General features: G+C 57.1%; 2 protein-coding genes across 11 annotated transcripts in view; both read right to left on the reverse strand.

Moving 5' to 3' along the window:
- Positions 1–9,821, reverse strand: part of STARD3 (StAR related lipid transfer domain containing 3) — a 19,912-nt gene extending 10,091 nt beyond the window's left edge. For all 7 annotated transcript variants that reach the window (XM_081805065.1, XM_006750464.3, XM_081805066.1 and 4 more), the window contains exon 1: positions 9,685–9,821. The gene's annotated coding sequence lies outside the window, so the exon portion shown is untranslated. The remainder of the gene's footprint in view (positions 1–9,684) is intronic.
- A 475-nt stretch (positions 9,822–10,296) lies between these two features.
- PPP1R1B (protein phosphatase 1 regulatory inhibitor subunit 1B) overlaps positions 10,297–17,830 on the reverse strand; it is an 8,964-nt gene continuing 1,430 nt past the window's right edge. Inside the window, exons 1-7 of one of the 4 annotated variants that reach the window (XM_031021740.2) lie at positions 17,709–17,791; positions 17,100–17,160; positions 16,766–16,788; positions 16,283–16,358; positions 12,623–12,832; positions 11,202–11,321; positions 10,297–11,114 (exon numbers count right to left, since the gene is read on the reverse strand). In XM_031021740.2, coding sequence (XP_030877600.2) covers positions 11,065–11,114; positions 11,202–11,321; positions 12,623–12,832; positions 16,283–16,358; positions 16,766–16,788; positions 17,100–17,133 — 513 coding nt within the window. In that variant the 5' untranslated portion in view covers positions 17,134–17,160; positions 17,709–17,791 and the 3' untranslated portion in view covers positions 10,297–11,064. Of the gene's footprint in view, positions 11,115–11,201; positions 11,322–12,622; positions 12,833–13,325; positions 13,534–16,282; positions 16,359–16,765; positions 16,789–17,099; positions 17,161–17,440; positions 17,686–17,708; positions 17,792–17,830 lie in introns of those variants that run through there. The other 3 variants (XM_031021738.2, XM_006750466.3, XM_031021739.2) reach the window with 3 other exon arrangements.

The following is a 17,830-nucleotide window of genomic DNA, read 5'->3' on the forward strand; positions in this document are numbered from 1 at the left end:
CATTCCCTCCCAGCAGCCAGCCCTACCCTCCCACCCCCTGATCCATGGCAACTGGGAGGGACTTCCTAGAGCAGCGTCTCTGAGTGCTCTGCGCTGGGACAGCGGGTAAGGAGGGAGGACATCCTGGTCCCTTCTCCCTAGCTCCCCCCCAAATGTTGGGCCCAACTACCATCCGCTCCCCTGGTGTTACATACAACAGCCGAGGGGGTGAGTCTCCAGGCTGCGTCTCGCACAGAGAGGGGTTTTCCAAACACTGATCACAGCCCTCAGTTCCAGAGCTCCAGTCCAGGCCCTGCGGGGCGGTGCCCCCAGCTCTTCCGGAGCTCCGGGCCCCGAGGCTCCTCCGACAAGGCAGGCGCGGCTCACCACCACCACCACCACTCTGGCCTTCTTTTAGGTCCCTCCGTGTGGCAGCCGGACACCGCCTCGGGGCCTTGCACCTAGCCCTCCCCTCCCCAGTCCTTCCAACAGGCAGCTCAGAAGTCCCCCCTCGTTCTCCTCAGAGCACCCCCCTGCCCCCCCAGGCACAGCAGCCTTGCTCTAGCTCTATGATGGGGACCCGGAGCCTGTGACAATGTGCCAGGGTCTTATTCCTTGTTCTGCCAATTCTCCCGGTGCAGGGCTTTCCCGGGCCCGATCACTGCTGTCTCCAGCACCTAGCACTGGGCCCGGCAGCCAGGAGGTGCTGAGAATTGCCTGGTGAGTAAACAGGTGCTCCAGAGGGTCTGCTGGTCCTTAGCTCCATGCTATGCAGCCGAGACATGGCGCAAACCCTGACAGAGAAGAGCCAGCGCTGCCTGAGGCTAGCCCCGAGCTCCACTGCCCCCAGAACCCCGTGCCCATGGCTGTGCTTCATGCCCACTCAGGGCAGGATGGGGCCTTCTGTGAGGCAGCCAAGACAGAAGGGGGAACGGGGTGAACCACCCCTTGCCTCTGCGACCACGGGGCCAAAACTCTTATGAACGCTAGAGGCAGGGGCCCCCGGAGGACTCCCTCCCTTCCACACAGCCCCCAGACCCCAGGTCTCTGCTCCACCAATGTGCTGGCAAAGAGCCTGCAGAGGCCCCGTCTCCCGGGCGGGGGAAGAAGGGACAGTGTGGTGGTGCCCGCGCTTCTGGGGCTCCGTCAGAGTCTCCCTGAATCTTCTCTCATGCCAGCACCAGGAGGCAGGTTTGCGGGCCGGTGGGAGGGGAACCCTGCATGTTGGTCTCCAATCCCGGGAAGGCAAGATCTAACCAGTATCCCCCTCCCACCCCGATCTGCTATCCCTTCATACCTTTGTTATGTCTACTACCTTCTGGGGCCCCTCAATCTATCAGGTCCCAAACAAGCTCCCCATTTGTGACTGGCAGGGGATTCTGAGCAAGCCAGTGTGTCCATCCCTCTGCCTCAGTGCAAGCCCCAATGGACAGGAGCGGACTGTTCTCAGCAGAGGCATCTGCACAAGGCCACCTCCCAATAGCACACTCTTGGGGTTGCCATGCCCAGCTCATCTGGAGGGCACTGAAGGAAAGCCAGGCCCAGCTCTGGAAGGAGGCAGTCAGAGAGGGGATGTGACAGGCCGCCGGCAACAGGAATGCCCCCACATCCATCAGCTGGACCTGGTGCCAGACCGAACACGCAGCACATCTCTCACTGTGACAGGGCCCCAGATCCAGGGAGGGTGACATTTCCTTGTCGCTAATAGCCCTCTTGTCTGCTGCCAGGCCTGTCTCCATTTCTCTTCCTCCTTCCTGTCTCTCACAAACCACCTTTCTATCTTTGTGTCTCTGTGTCCCGCTCCTGTGTCCATCTTTATTGGTCTTCCTCTCCAGGTCTCTCCCATCTGTGAGTCTGTCTCCACTGCCCTCAGCTCAGTCTCACCCTGCCTTCCTCCCACGCGCACGTGTGTGTGTGTGTGTGTGTGTGTATCACCCTCCCTATCCACTTCTCTCCCTCTTCCCGACACACTGCAGGGTGCTGTGGCTTCCCTCCTCCCGGGCTGCTCCCAAGTCTGTCTGGCATTGCCCCTGGCTCCCTCCCTCCCTCCCTGGGGACGGGACTCGGGTGGCAGCAGCCTGATGGGAGATGCCCCGGGAGCATTGACACTCACACATGCAGACGTCCTTGGTGAAGCGAGAGACGCAGATGGGGGCTGAGAGCAAAGGTGTGGGGGAGCCCGGGAGAGCTGCAGACACGGGTGTGTGGGAGCCAGGCACAGGGCCTCGGAAGAAGGGCTGGGGGCAGCTGGCCAAGAGGCAGAGAGAGGGGGGTTCCAGATCACCCTCCACCATGAAAGCTGCTCAGAATCCAAAGAAGAGCTTGTAGAGTAGAAGGAGCCCCGGTCAGGAATGAAGACCTGAGTCCCAGGCATGCGGCAGCCACTAACCCCGAATAACTGGGCAAGTCCTCACCAAGCCCCTGTTTATTTATCTGGGGGAAAAAGTCAGTGCTTTTTCAAACCCCCTTCTTCAAGCAAGAGAAATGTCGAAAGAGAAGAGAGGAGAAGAGAAGAAAACCTTACTTAGAATCTTGAATAGAAGAAAGATAAAAACGGGACTGCTATGGGTCCTGCCACAGAAGGTGGCCACAGAGAGCCCCCCTGGGCAGCCATTCCTCAAACCCCAGGGTCACCCCAGGGTCACTTCCTTGGGCCCAGTTTGAAAAATGCCTACTCAGATGACTTCAAAAGGTCTCTAAGCTCCATCAGACCACCTGCCAGTCTAGGAGGTAGAAATCATCTCGGCCTGGAACTGCTCTGAGCGGTCCCCAAAGCGCTTGGTCTCTGGTCCCCTCGCCCTGGGGGCAGGAGGTGGCAGCTGGCCTCCACCCCCACATGCCCCCCATCCTGCTGAGGGGGAGGCAGGAATGAGTGTTGTGGGCTGGAGACAGCAGGGCTGCCACCCGGGCCCCTGGGAGCAGCATCCCCTGCCCCACCCAAGCCCCTGCCCAGGCGCTGGGAGAACAGCACATGTGGGGTGAAGGAGTCCGCCTGGGGTCGGCTGCAGACTTGACACTCACTCGACGTGTGTTTTAGGAGAAGCTGAGCTGCTCAGGCTTGGGGAAGGGGGTGAGGAAATTGCAAGTTTTATCATCCCAGATTGCAAGAGAAAGAGGGGTGAGGAGGAGGGGGCAATCCACCCTGGATTACTCCAGTTCTTTCAGCTCCTGGGGCAAAGGGGAGAGGCAGGCATGGGAGCCCAGGGCCTGCCGGGCCTTCTCTTACCCCAGGAAATGCCACTATTGGCCAGAGAGCAAGAGGAACTTTCGGGTAGGGTCCCAGACTCAGGGCAGGTAACAGCAGGCAGCTGACACTGTGGAAAGAGAGCTGGACTCTGAGGTCAGGGTTCAAATCTCAGTCTGCCCTTATGAGCTGTGCAATCTGGAGCAAACATAACCATTCTGAGACTCAGTTTCCTCAGAAGCATTAAATAAAGGCACCATTAATATACTTAATGCCTTGGTACCATGCCCTTAAAAATGCTTAAAATGGGGGGCTCCTGAGTGGCTCAGTCAGTTAAGCGTCTGCCTTCAGCTCAGGTCATGATCCCAGGGTTCTGGGATCGAGTCCCGCATCGGGCTCCCTGCTCAGCGAAGAGTCTGCTTCTCCCTCACAATCTGCCTGTCACACCCCCCCCCCACCCGCCGTTTGTACTCTCTCTGTCAAATGAATAAAATCTTTAACAACAAAAACAAAACCCCCACAGGACCGCAGGCCGTCCTGAGGAGCCAGCACAGAAGAAACAAATGTGGCCTAGCAGTGACCTGCGTCGGCAGGCTGCAGACACCCCTCCTTTACTCCTCACACCCCCACCAGGAGCTGTGCAGATGATGATGGGGTAGAGGAGACAGAAGGCTGGAGAGGCCTGCCCACAGTTCCCCAGGCAGGATGGGGCAGAGCTGACCCCAGGGCCTCTGCTGGCCAGGGAGCCCCTATGACCACCCAGCGAGAGCCTGTGGAGAGCCCAGCACCCTCCCCTCCACATACAAACCATCAGCAAATCTTATTGGCTCTTCCTTCAAAATCCAGCCAGTGTATGTGCATACTGCCCACCACGACTACCGAAACCCCGTCCAAACCGCCACCTCTCACCTGCTACAGCTTCCTGACCACCTCCCTGTCTGCATCCCAAGTCTGTTCTCAACACAGCAGCCAGAGGGATCCTGGTAAAAGTCAGACCACACCTCCCCAGTGCTGCAAACCTCCAATGGCTTCCAGCTCACCCTGAGTGAAGGCCAACGTTTCCATCCTGGCCTACAAGCCCGCTCTTCCCCAGCCTCTTCCCCTGGAACCCTCTGCTCCAGCTACACTGGCCCTTCTCTGTTCCATGGACATACCAAGCATGCTCCACACTCCCACCCCAGGACCCTTGTACCTGCTGTCCTGTCTGTCTGAAGGTCTTCCCCAGGTCTCTGCAACACTCCCTCCATTCTGTTCTCTGTAAATGTCCCTTTGGAGAAGCCTTCCCTGAACTCCCTATTTAGCCTCCACCCTTCATCCCCTTCCCTGCGTTCTTCTTCTTCACAGAGCTTACCACCCCAGACATATTATATGTTTACGGGTCTGCGTTTACTGCCTGTCTTCTCCTTCCGGAATGCAAACTTCACAAGAGCAGGAACTCCCCCTGCTTTGCTCCATGCTGTGTGCCCAGCACCCAGAGTGGTACCAGGCTCTCAGAAGATACTCAGGAAAGGCGTCGAACAACTATTTACACACTTCCCTACAGCAGCCTGAGCGCACCTGCGTACACAGCCCCGCCCAGCCCTGGAGGAGCAGCCCCTCCCCGGGGCAGACTGTCTCACCTGGAGCTAGACTCCTCCCTCTGCTCGTGTCCTGCCTCAGGTACAGTCCAGGCACCCTCCCCCGCAGCAGTCCAGGGGAACTGGTTTCCTGGGCAACCTCGGGCATGGTGGCTGCTCGCCTCCGTTTTCCTAGGCACCAACTTGCAGGGAGAAGACTGGACGTAAGCTAAGTTCCTTGGATAGCGAAAGGTCAAGAAGGAAGAAGGACATGCTCGCTGGGAGAGACCCCAGCACTCCTCTCCTGGTATGGGGCTGATCCTCCTCCCCTTCCCGACACTCTCCTGACCTGGCTGCTCCCAGGACACACCAAGGCTGGCAGTCTCCCTTCTGAGCCTCCACTTCCCTCCACTTTCGCATTCTGGAATGACCTCCTCCTCCTGGGAGAGAACTCCAATTCCTCAGAGACCAGTTCAAATGCCACGTCCTGGGCAAAGCTCTGCCTCACCCTCCAGGTTCCCCCAGTCCCAGCTCTCAGGACTCTGGCCCAGCACTACCCTAGACTTGAGGCTCCAAGTCATCTTTCCTTGAGCCCTTCAGGCCTGGGTCACAGTGCTTGGCCATGGTACATGTCCAGGAAGTTAACTGGTCTGTGGGTCTGTAATGTCCACCCTGGAATGGGGGAAGGGCATGAGTTTGGGGACTGGGCATCAGACCTGGAGTCAAAAGCCGAAGGCCATTCGTTACTAGGCTGTGAGCCCTTGACTAAATCACTGATTCTCTCTGAACCTCAGTCTCCTTATCTATAAAATGGGGATAGTACAGTGACCACTTCACAGAGCTACTGAAAGGATTAGGAATCACACACACAAAGTGTCTGTGCTTAATTAACAGCAGCTATTACTACTATTAGGGGCTACGGAAACGGTGTTAGAGGCAGGGCCCGGACCAGGCATGTGCAGCACGGCACTCTGCCCAAACAGGGTCCCCTATGTACTGCCGGAGGCAAAGATGGGCGCTGGCCTCAGAGAGCTGACCCAGGATGGCACATAGCAGTCTCTACTGTACTTCCGGGCTCAGCGGCCCGTGCCATCAGCCCTGGCACAGCTGGCTTTTTGGCCCCTACCCTGTCCCACGGACAGAGAGTTTGGGAAGTTCCCTAGAGAAGGAGGACTTTAAGGAGAGGAGGACACAAACCAGGCTCCGTTTCTCTTTTCCTTCTGGAGAAGTGGAAAGGGGAAGAGTCAAGCCAAAACAAAAAGTACATTCATCACTGTGCACCGCCCCCTCCAACCCGGACATTCTGACAGTACAGCTTCCTGAAAAACCCCACCAGACTAAGGTTTACTCAGCACGCCTGCCCCCTCCACATGCCAGGCCCTGTTAAATGTCTGGGACGCCCCGGGTCTGTGATGACAAGACCCCCCGCCTACTCAGGGACTGGTGAGTCAGGCCCCACCCACCCTCAGTGCTACTGGATAAAACTTGGGAGCTAAGGAGGTCAAGTTCTCAAGGTCAGCCTGGAAAGGGCCAGTCATCTTCCGGGAGAGAGCTCAGTCCTGTCAGCCCACTCGAGGGAAGGCTCCACAGGCAGAAGGGAGTTCAGCACAGACCCTTGTCAGCACCAGCTGTGACCAGACAGAAGCCAGGCTCAGCCCCAGTCATAAAAAGTTCACAAGGATACACAACTGGTCAGATGGAATGCTCTGCTTGGCCCTTGTCTTACAGATGTGGCAGCCGCCCATGGGGGGGGGGGGGCCGGGGGGGCGGGGCTGGGGTACCGAGGCAGTTTCTCAGAGACAGCTGTGGACCTGGAGTCAAGAGACAGTTCTTGAAGTTCCTGCTGACAGACACTGACCTTACTTCCCTTGAGTCCCAGCTTCTTCATCTGTAAAATGGAGCCAACAATCTCTACCACTCAAGGGAACAAGTAAGAGCTCACAAATGTACAGGCTTTTTGGTCTCACCCACCCCTCCTCCCCAGACTAGGTGTGTGTGAGCTCCGTTTAATGCTGAGCCTGTGCTAGTCCCTGGGGCTATTCGGGGGCTCTGGGTCTGGTGAGGGAGGCTAACACATAGATAAAACATGGTGCCTCACTGTAATCAGCACTTTCAGGGAGGAACAAACAATGGACCGTGGGCTCTCAGAGAAGGGAGCATCTGACCCAGGATGCAGTGGGTGAGGTTGGGAAAGCCACAAAGAGGCGGAGCTATTCGACCCAGGCCTTGAAGAATCCACATGTATCAACCATAGGCAAGGAAGACGAGCATTCCAGGCAGGCAAAAGAACATGAGCAAACCAGGCTCCGTTTCTGGCCCCAGGCCCCAGATTCTGGTCTAAAGCACAGGCCCAGCCCACAAGCTTGAAGGCTGACCACCCCAGGCACCAGGCCTTCAGACACCCCCCCGCCCCGGGCATGGTCCCCACAGGCTCCTAAACCAAGGGGACACTTCCTCATGGCCAAGCGAGGAAAGGAATCCCCAACCTCAGCAGAGGACGCTGCCTCTGCCTCTGTCCTCCCCCTGCAAGAGCTCTGTTCAGAGGACCCAGCTGCCCATTCTGAGTCCACCCTGGTCTCTACCTCTCTCTGGTAAGTTCATCCTCTTGCCCTAAGGTCCCTCACTAATTGTCAGCTCCTCTGGGAAGCCATTCTTGGCCCTTCTTTCCCATGGGTTTCCAGAGCTCTGTGCACATTTCTATAGAACTCATGCTTGTCATGTAACATTCATTCATTTCCAGAGTCATTTCCTGAGCAGACTAACTTCAGGTCTGAGTCTTTTTCATTCTTGAATCCTCACTCAATAAATCCAGATCCTGATCCCCGTGCCCTCCACCCCAGCATTTTATTTATGGACAAAAAGCCAGGCTTTGGGGCTCTGGGACAGAATGAGAAGTCAGCCACATCAACAGCCCTCAAGCAATTTATGAAATTAAAAATTGCAACCACTGCTCTATAACATTCTTATATAAGCAATAACAGCTAACATTTACTTACTGAGCATTCATGTGCTCACTGATTTAAACCCTACACATAGGGGCGCCTGGTGGCTCAGTCGTTAAGCGTCTGCCTTCGGCTCAGGTCATGGTCCCAGGGTCCTGGGATCGAGCCCCGCATCAGGCTCCCTGCTCGGCAGGGAGCCTGCTTCTCCCTCTCCCACTCCCCCTGCTCGTGTTCCCTCTCTCTCTCTCTCTGTCTCTCTCTGTCAAATAAATAAATAAAATCTTTTAAAAAATAAATAAATAAATAAACCCTATACATACATTATTTCATTTAATCCTTACAGTAACTCTATGAGATAGACACACTGCTACCTCCATTTTACAAATGAGAAAACTGAGGCACTTTCTTCATCAAGGTCATAAAACAGTATCAGAACCCATAAAGTCTGATTCAGGAGTCTGTATTATCAACCACTATTCCAGTATGGACAGGGTGTTGCAGGGACGCAGGGGGCAGTATTAAGTCTTGGACAGGGGGGATGGGAGGAAGTCAACCCAGAAGTCGTATTCCCTGAGAAGGACAAGTAGAAGGCAGCCTGGCAGATAAGAGGAGAAGGGGCTTCCCAGGCAGAGGGGCTGGTGTGCAAAGGCTTGGAGACACAAAATTGCAAGGCATGGGCAAGTGCATCCTGTGATGCCATGTTATTGGACTTTAAGGGTGCACTTAGGAAACTGGCAGGAAAGAGGTCAGAACCCAGACAGTGCTGTAAATTGTACTAGGGATTCAGCCTTTTTCCTCAAGCAACAGGAAGCCAACAAAGGGTTTTAAGCAAGGAAGTAACACAATGAGACTTGTGTTTTAAAAGGATCACAAGAGGGGCACCTGGCTGGCTCAGTCGGGAGTTTAAAAAAAAAAAGAGAGAGAGAGAGATCATAAGAGTTAGTTTGGAGACTGGGTTGCAGGCAGCCATGATTAGAAGTTGCTGGGAAGCCACTGCAGTTATCCTAGTGAGAAACACATCAAGGTGGTACCAGAAGAGATGGAGGCCCAGGACCAGGTGTGCAGTATGTTCAGGAAGTTAGCTGGATCGGGTCACCCCACAGATGTGGGAATTGAGGGAGAAGAGGAAGCATAAGATAATTTCCCCGTCTAGCGCTGGGATGCGACGGCAGAGGAAGAAGAATGCGTTTGCAGGGGGGGAAAGAGCAGTCCAAGAGAGCTGCAGCTGAAGTGGAGCTGTCCACTGGTAGCTGGACGCCCAAGTCTGGGGCTCCAGGGAGGGGCTGCGCTGAAGAAAGAAGTCGATGTGGGCGCCTTTCGGGTATCTAGGTGGTGTAAAGCTGAAGCCATGAGAGTGGATGAGACCATCAAAATTCAGCGTATAAAGCGGGGGCTGGGCAGGACACGAGAATGGGAAACGGTACTTCCACTGTCAGAACAGGAGGAAGAAAATAAGGAGATGCAGACGCCGAGGACGCCAAGGGGGAGGGGCGTGCCAATTACGTCAATTAGGAACGAGTGTCACTGGTGTTATGCACCTCTAAGAACTCAAGAAAGATTCTTTAAAGAGCCCTTTTGATGTCGATTAGGGAAGTCATTCACTGCCGTTTTCAAAGGAAGTTGGGGGAGACCGGATGACAGTGAGACGCAGACCTACCGGAACGTGTAGATGTTTTCCTCCTCTTTCAGAGACCCTGACCCCTGCCCATATCCAACTTCTGCCCCCCACTACCCAGATTTCGTGCCTCGCCTCTCCCCTCAGAGTGAGGCTCTGGACGGCGAGCTGGGACGCCCTCCCCGGGCGCTCTCGGGTGGGCGGGCCGCGGAAGGTCAGCGCCGGAGCCCCCCGAACCCCACGCGGGGCAGAGCGAGGCCGAGCGGAGAAAGGGGGCGGAACCTGGGGCGCGGGGGGTGCGGGAAGGGTCGGACCGAACCAACAACGGACACCGGGCAGGGAGGCGGAATCCGCTGACAAGACACAGCCCTCGTACCACCCGGCCCCTGTGACCTCTCCCGGACCCACCTGCTCCATGTCAGCCATCGCCCAGGCTCTTCCTGCCCCAGCCGCAGTCGGGCTCTGCTGCCCCGGAGCGCCTCCGAGCGGAACAGGATCTCCCGGCGGCGCCACTTCCGCCGCTGAGCCCGCCCCCGAGTGCGAACTGGGATGTGCGTAGAGTGCAGCCCCGCCCCTTCGGCTCAGTCTCCGCCCCCCAGCCCTTGGGCCCCACCCCGAGGGCCGGAAGTGGGGACTGCTTGAGGGTCTTACTAATGGCGGGGGAAATGGGAAAGAAGCCCAAGGGCATCATCATCGTTAGGCCACAGAGGCCTGGCACTGTGGGGAAAAAGGGGGAACTTCCTGAGGGGAGGCCTTTGGGGCTGGGGGAGTGGTCCCTTTGGAGAAATCCAATTACTCTTGAAAGTTCTTTTCCCTCCCTGCCTCGTTCAGCCATCCCTAGCAGGATCTAGTACTTCTGTGGTCCTTCCTAAGAGTGCTCCGAGCTTGTCTTCAGGAAAGACCCAGACTAGAGGACTGGACACACTAGGGTCGAGGTGGCCACCCACCAGGTCTTCCACATAGGGGAACCCGTTTCCCCTTCCTCCCTCTCCTTTCCCCTGAAAGAGAAGTCTCAGCACGGTTATTTACAAAGATCTATTTATTACGGCACAGGAGTGGTTCAGGCCTGGAGTCAGGGAAGGGGGGAAGGGGGGCAGAGCAGCTGGAGGACAAGGAGAACCTGGCTTCCCCACCGTGCGCCCCCCTAAGGACATATACTAGGCGGCATTCCCGGCATCAAAGCACAAACAAAACGCAACAAAGCAGCCTCTGCTAGTCCATCTTCCAGGCACCCAGGCTGGGGAGCAGGGGTGATAAGGGGAAGATTTCCAAAATGTTGAGGTTGAGGAGAAGGATGCCCTGGGCCCTGGTAGAAGCCAGAGAGAGGGGTGGTAACTTGAAATCCCCCATAGGAGAGGGGATGGAGAAGGATCTAAGGGCACCTACAGGTTCTCAGTACCCTCTTTCCCCAGATCTTAGGGTCCTGCCCTGTGGGTTTCCTGTGCCCAGGAGAAGGGTCTGGGGAGTAGAATTGTGAAGGATAAACCTTTGCCCTCCCCCCCCCCCTTACTGGATCATCCAAACTCTCTCACATCCCGCCTCCCTCTGGGTAAATGGGGGAATGACTGGCAGGGGTAGGCATCAGGCAGCAAGTGCCCAGGGACTCTGGGCATCAGCCAAAGGTGGGCAAACAAGCAAACATGGACCAGCCTGAAGTCTTCTAGAAGTCAGAAGCCACAGCCCTAGCGAGTGAGGGGGAAGGGTACAAAATAGGGTGGGGACAGAGTGGGTATCTGGGGAACAGCAATGCCCCCTCCACTTCCTTCTGAGCGATGCAAGGCCGGGTGCCTATGTGCCAGGCTCAGGGTGGGCGGGGCGCTGTGGCTCCTCCCCAGGCTCTGCAAGGCAAGCAGAGGGACTCAGGGCTTGGCCACGCCCACAAAAGTCCCAGCCCCTCCTCCCCATTCGCTACCACCAAGCCTCACCATTCAGTGCCAGGTCTTCCACTTGTTCCTTGGAGCTTCCATCTCTCTGGGGCTCATCCAGAGGGGGTGGGCGCTCCCAGGGTCCTTCCAGACCCTGGCCACAAGCTGTCTTCTGCCCAGCTGGGGATGGGAATGAAAGGATAAAAACACAGTCTCTAAGTATCCATTCAGCCGTCCTGGAGCAGGAGCGGAGTCTCTCTGATGGCTGAGGCTTAGCTTTCTGAGGGCATCATGGTATAATGGAGAGAACGCTGGACCAAGAATGCTCTCCCAATGACTAGCTATATGAGTTAGATAAGTCAGTTATTACCTCTCTGAAGGGGATGGTGAGAAGGAAATTGCGTAGATTGCCTTAAATAAGATAATAGTTAATATGCTGACCAGACCAGCACCAGCACTCCCGGAGTGGTGGCAATTGATATTTCTCCTTGGTAGTCTTGTCATTTGGCCCTCTGCCCTGCTGCTTTTCCAGAGAGAACAGTCTCCTCTTGCTTCCTCTTGACCTGTCCTGAGGGTCTCAGCGGGAGTTGACTCAACTTCCACCTGGAGCTTTTGCTCCAGCGTTGATACCCCACTGCCAGAGATGCAGAGAGGAGGTCCAAGCCATTTTGTTTGGGTGCGAGGGCTGGACACTGCAAGCAGGTTTAGTCGACTGTTTCTCATCCCCATAAATAATGGGACCAGGAAGTTTAACGTGCACCGGGCGGGATAGATACGGCACAGCCTTCCATAGGTAAGCATGGAAAACACAGCCGTGGGAGGGGCAGAGATCTTTCTGCCTAGGAATTCTCTGGGCCTCAGGACCCTCTGTGGAGATTTCTGGATCTGGGGCCTCTAGCTCTGAGGTCTTTTGTGTAGGTCTTAGGCCCCTCCTTGACCCCTCTCTTCCCAGGCAGTTGGAGTTGAAGCGCAGAAGACTAGGTTGTTCTTGCATCCTAGATTCTCCATCTAGACGCTAGAGGGCACCCTCTCACCTCCAGCCCAGGAAATAAAAGGGGGAGAAACAGCCACAGGGTCCTGGGGAGGACTTAAGAACCAGCTCTTTGCCTCCCAGCAGAAACCACATCTTACATTTAAAAACACAGGTAATGACGGCATTGCACCCTCTTAGTTCTCTATCCCTGAATCTCCTGTACTCCCTCACGGCCATGGATGGGAAGTCTTTTCTTGGGTCTAGCCTCAAACCTCATGTGGCCTTGCCGTAATTCTTAGGGAATAGCGGAATTACTAGGGACGACCTGATTCGGGAGAGGGTCAGGATGGGAGCAGCCCAGGTATCCTAGGGCACCTGTGGGTGGGAGGATGGGGAGGCCCTCACCGTACAACTGCGGTTTAACATGTGTGAAAAGCTCTGAACTGGGAGGGGTGCCCCAGGACACTCAAGGAGGACCCCACCAGGCTTCCCAGCTCCTTCAGCTTACCAGGCCCCCTGCTGCTCTTCAGGACTTCAGCCTGGCTGTCCTCCTCCTCCTCCTCCTCCTCTTCGTCATCCTCCTCCTCCTCCTCCTCATCTTCCTCTCTTGGGTAGCCCAGCTCCCGCAGCTCCCCCAGCTCATCCTCCTCCTCTGAGGCCTGGTTCTCGCTCAGGTTGCTGATGGACTGCAGATGAGACTCAGCAATGCGCTGCACGGCTGGCACAGGGGGCCCCAGAAGGCAAGGGTGAGCCGGGCCAAGAAGCAGCCCATGGAGCTGGAGAGGCATGTGGCCCAGCCCCAACCTCCTTCCCGTGGCCTAGGGCATGGCTAACCCCCTCAGGGGTCTAGTTCAAAAGCTAAAGGTCACAGGTCAGTCTGCTGGGGGTCAGACGAGGGCAGAAGCAGCAGGGGGCAGACCCTTAATCATGTTTGGCTCCTAAGCTGTCCAGGGATGCAGACCTCCTTGGAGGCTGGCCCCAGGCGGCTCCCCTGAACCATAGGGTGCCATGCTGGACAAGACCAGGCGGGTACAGCAGCAGCTTAACATTCCGTGGCTGGGGCATGTGCTTCTCCCAGGACCGGGGACCGGAGACAGTGTCCACTAGCTACAGCCCTGGCTGGGAGGCACAGGACCCATGGGCCAGGGCCTGCGGGATTTGTCCCTCTGTTTCTAGCAGCGTGCCCAGACTGCTGAGGGCTCATTGCTTACCCCGATCCTGCTGGGCTCGGTCCCCACCCCCTGGCCCTACGCCTGTCATAGACGCCACTCCACACGTCTCTGCCCAGGTGCTGAGGTAGGGACAATTCGGAGACCGAGGACGTAACAGTCCACAGCCAGTGAAGTTTGTGCCTGGGGATGTGATGTGCTCAGACGCAGCCCCCACAATCTTGACCCACATCCCCAAGCTTCCAGCTCCCTCTGTGGTGACCTAGAAAGCAGCAAACACCACCCACCCCCCCAACACCACCAAGGCCTGCTGGGATAGGGCCTAGGAAAGGAACAGTGTAGGCAGCTGAGGAGAAGTTTCCAAAAGATGGAAAGGCCCAGGGGGTTAGGAGAAAGGGGCCAGGGCTGGGGGATTCTGGGGGAATGGCAGGGGTTGAGGGGATGCTGTGAGGAGTAGTTGGGGCAGAGGCAGCAGGGGGACCAGGAGCCGGTGGGATTTAAGAGCACTTGGGTAGCGGAACTCACAGCTCACAGACAGGATGCTGACAAGCTAGGGGCTGGGGTGGTTACAGCTCCTTCTGGGGAGGCAGGCAGCCCCTCCCCTCAGAAAGCCCAGAGGGGTAGATCCAGGCTGGCAACCTCCGGTGCAATGAACAGGGCACCACACTCCTGCCAACTTGGGACAGGCACAGAGGGCACATTGTGTGTGCCCACTGCCCCGCCCTGCCCCAGGCTCCCAGCCCGGTGCCTCCCGCTGGCTCTGGGCAAGTTACCCAGGCAATAAAAGTACAATAAATCGCCCTGCCCTGGCCCTGGGGACGCGGCGGATCTTTACCTTGAGCCAAGTGTGAGAGCTCAGCCTTGGAGAGTCCCCTTCAAGCCAAGACTCGGTGTTGTCCATCCTCCCCTGGAGGCCCTCGGCTTCTCCCCTTACATACCCCAACCCTGGCGTGCCTGGGTGGCTCAGTCGTTGGGTGTCTGCCTTTGGCTCGGGTCATGATCCCAGGGTCCTGGGATCGAGCCCCGCATCGGGCTCCCTGCTCTGCCAGAAGCCTGCTTCTCCCTCTCCGCCTACCCCTGCTTGTGTTCCCTCTCTCGCTGTCTCTCTCTGTCAAATAAATAAATAAAATCTTAAAAAAAAAAAAACAAAGCCCCAACCCTGCCAGAAGCTTTCCCTTGCCTGGAAAGGGGCTGAAGCCTGCAAAACAGTGCTCTCCAGGTACAGAAGGGTCCTCTGAGAGTTGGGGGGCGAAGGGAGGAGAGGAAGTGGCTACTCCAGCCCTCCCCCCCAGTCAGGGGAGGAGAGTTTAGTCCCCGTGCCACAGTGACAATAGGTGTGCGGGGCGCGCCCCTGCTGGTGCCCGTGAGCCTCCCGCGCACTGCGCCTCCCCTCCTGCCTCTCGGAGCTCTCTGGGGTCTCCTCCTCGCCCTCCCAGCTGTCTTCTTCTCTGTCCCCATTTCTGGGGCCCTGAGCCCCCCCAACCCAAGTCTCCCTTTCAAAGCCAGAATGTCCGCAGTACAGCCCCCAGACTGCCCTGCCTCTCCCAACTTAGACCCTGCTAAGGTGCAGTCCAAAGGGGCAAATGGTGGTGGCAGCCCATTTCTAGCCCTTGCAGGGTGCCCAGGAAGCCCCTTGGCCCTAGCCTCTTCACCCCTGCCTTCCGCCCCATGCTCGTGACCAAGAGTCCAAGGGACGGTTCTTGCCCCTCACATCCACTCAGCCCTCCCCAGCCCAGAGTAGGGAGGAGAGAGAGGTCTTCTGGTCTCTCCTGAGAAGATGCCACCACCTCCCTCATGCCTCCTTCAGGGGCTGGCCTTCCCCCACATCCCTACAGGTGGGAAGTCCTTCCAGGTGCTGTACCCACTACCCACTGCCCACATGCTGTCCCTTCCTCTTTCTGTCCTGGACGGGGGGCAGAGAAAATGCCCTTGTCCTTCTCTCTTCTCCTCCCAGCCTCTCCTCTCTGCTCCTAACCCTGGCAGGCAGGCTGGCAGGTGCGCCTGTTGACCTTGGCCGGTGCTGGGAACTCATTAAACCCACCCCAGAAGGAGCTCCCAGCACACCCTTCCGGTCTCCTCCCTCCACAGGAGGAGGGGGCTGGCCTGGCAGGAAGAGCCTCAGGCCAGAGCTGAGGTGGGGGGTGGGAAGGCATCCTTTGGCTTAGTTAGGAAGAGACCCTCCCCACGCCCCCAGCTCCACGCCCCCAGCTCCACGCCCTCTCCTCCAGGTGTAGGCGGACTCTAAAGACTCCCGGTGATTTCACACCTCCTCCCCTGTGCACATTTCCTTTCCTCTTCCTACAATGCCCTTCCATGCCTTGCCCGCCTGTTGAATCCCTTCTCATCCTTCAAATCCAGGCTTAACCCTCCTCTCCTCGGTAACTCACCCACGACGCTTTGAGGCAAAAGGCCCCAAGAGGGTGGGAGCCAAATCTGACTCCTCCCATTTTGCCCAGTGCCCACCAGTGAGGCCTGGCACACACTAGGTGTTCTCTCTAAGTGTGTGCTCTAGGAATGACTTGTGTTTTAACATAGAAAGGAGAAGCAGGACCAAGAAGCAACCAGTTTGCTGGCCTGAGCAAATGTTCTTCCAGTGGGGGAGGGGAGCCAGAGCTGTACCTGGAGAAGGTGCTGGTTGGGGGGGAGAGAAGGGGGGGACAGAGGGGGGGCACTGGAAGGTGGTCTGGCACACACTTGCAAAGAGGAGGTACAGAGCTGAATATCTGTATGTTGATGATACTTGTCATTTTAGGCTGGCCGCCTCTTTTCTTTCAACCCCACAACCTGATTTGAAGGCCCGTAGCCACCCCTTTCGGCCCCTGGGCCCCTTCTTTACAAGACCGAATGAAGAAAGATCTGGTCCCTAAGTAGTGGTTGGGGTACACAAGACAACCCCTCCCCACTGACAAAAGCTCAACCCTTCACCTCCCTCCCCCAATGTCAGCCTGGTTCCGGGGGGGTCAAGGGGCCAGCCAGACTGATGGAGGGGGGGATAGTACCTTTCAGCGAGGGGGGTGTGTAGGCACATGGGTTGGGTCTCTTCGACTTGAGGTGGTGCCCCTCTCCTGAGGCTCTCTGCCAGGGTAAGTGACAGGTTAAACAGACTCACCAGAGGCCCCCTCCCTTCACCCTTCCTCCATTCCACCCCAGCCCTGGCAACCCAGGCCACAACTGTTCTAGCCTCGGCTGATGGGTCCAGCCAGGCTGCCCTGTTTCTTTGGGAGGGTCTTCCATAAGCTGCAGCCTGGCTCAGGGCAGAATCCAGGGTTCTGGAGGCCCAGCCCAAGTCTGAGCAGAGGAAAGACAAGGGCAGGGGAGTCTGTACCAGTGGGACCCTGGCACCATGCACTCTTACCAAGGTGCCAATGGATATGGTAATGTGTCCTCCGGGGTGGCACCATGTGTTAGTCGGGAGGAATCCTGTCCAGCCCACCAAAAAGGGCCCCCAGCATCCCTCCTTCCAGCTGCCCCTGGAAACTCACCTGGTGAGGGGAGGCCTCCTCCTCTGAGGGAGACCGCCAATGAACCAAGGGAAGCCGAGGGAAGAAGAGAGAGGAGGGGAGGAAAGGGAAGAGAGAAAGAGAATCTGAATTACTTTCCCCAAAGGTTCAGGCTCTGGGGAAAGGGAAAGTGTGCCCTTTCCTTCTGGGTGTTGGAAGGTGCCTGGTCAGTAAAGGAACCCAGCAGGGTTGGGCTCCCAGACCTTACTCACTCCCCCTCATCTTCTGCTCAGTGTCCTAACTCATGGGACTTTGGCCCCAAGAAGGCTTCAGAGTTAGGGTGGGGCCAGGGCTGGGGCAGCAGGGAAGGGCCCACCTGGTGAGGAGTGCTCTGAGAGCCGGAACAGCATGGCAGGGGTTGGTCTCCTGCGCCGGATCTAAGGAGATGGAGAAAGAGGTGGGGGGAGGGGAGCAGGACAGACACCTGCACCCCCCCTCCCCAGGCAGCAGGGAACAAACAGTGCTTTGAAATCCCCAGGGAGCCTTTGAATCAAAGACTGTTAGAGCTGAAAGGAACTCTATAGTTCACCCAACCCCCTCATTTTACAGAGGTGAAAACCTAGGGCTCAAAGAGGTTCAGGCAGGAGCTCAAGGCCACACAGCTTGCCATGGCAGAGAAAGGAGGAGAAAAGCCCATCACTGACTCCTAACCCATACCTGTCCCCTCCGTGGCTCCTCCAGAATGGGCATCTCCCTTTCCACCTTCCCCTATCAAGGAGGCCCATCCCCTCCTGCTTTTGCAGAAATCAGACCTCAGGAGCGGAAGGTGACTGTAAGAGATGCCCCCTGGGCCATGGCACCCACATGGCCCTGCCCACCTAAGGTCAGCCCAAGGGCTCCAAAGAAACCAGATCCCGCTGCAGAGGGAGGCTGAGCCAAGGTGCTGCAGAAACCTGCAACATGTGGGCCTGAGCCCCAGACCCACCCGGTCCTGGAGGTGTCCCTGGAAGACTGTGTCTGGGTCTCTCTAGCAGTCTCTCTCAGGCTGTAAAACTCCTGGCCCAGTGCTCATAAAAAACAAAAAGTTGCCCTCCTTGGTATATGAGC

This window comes from Leptonychotes weddellii, chromosome 15 (assembly GCF_054177405.1).
Source record: "Leptonychotes weddellii isolate Sample4059 chromosome 15, ASM5417740v2, whole genome shotgun sequence".
Taxonomy (NCBI): Eukaryota; Metazoa; Chordata; class Mammalia; order Carnivora; family Phocidae; genus Leptonychotes; species Leptonychotes weddellii.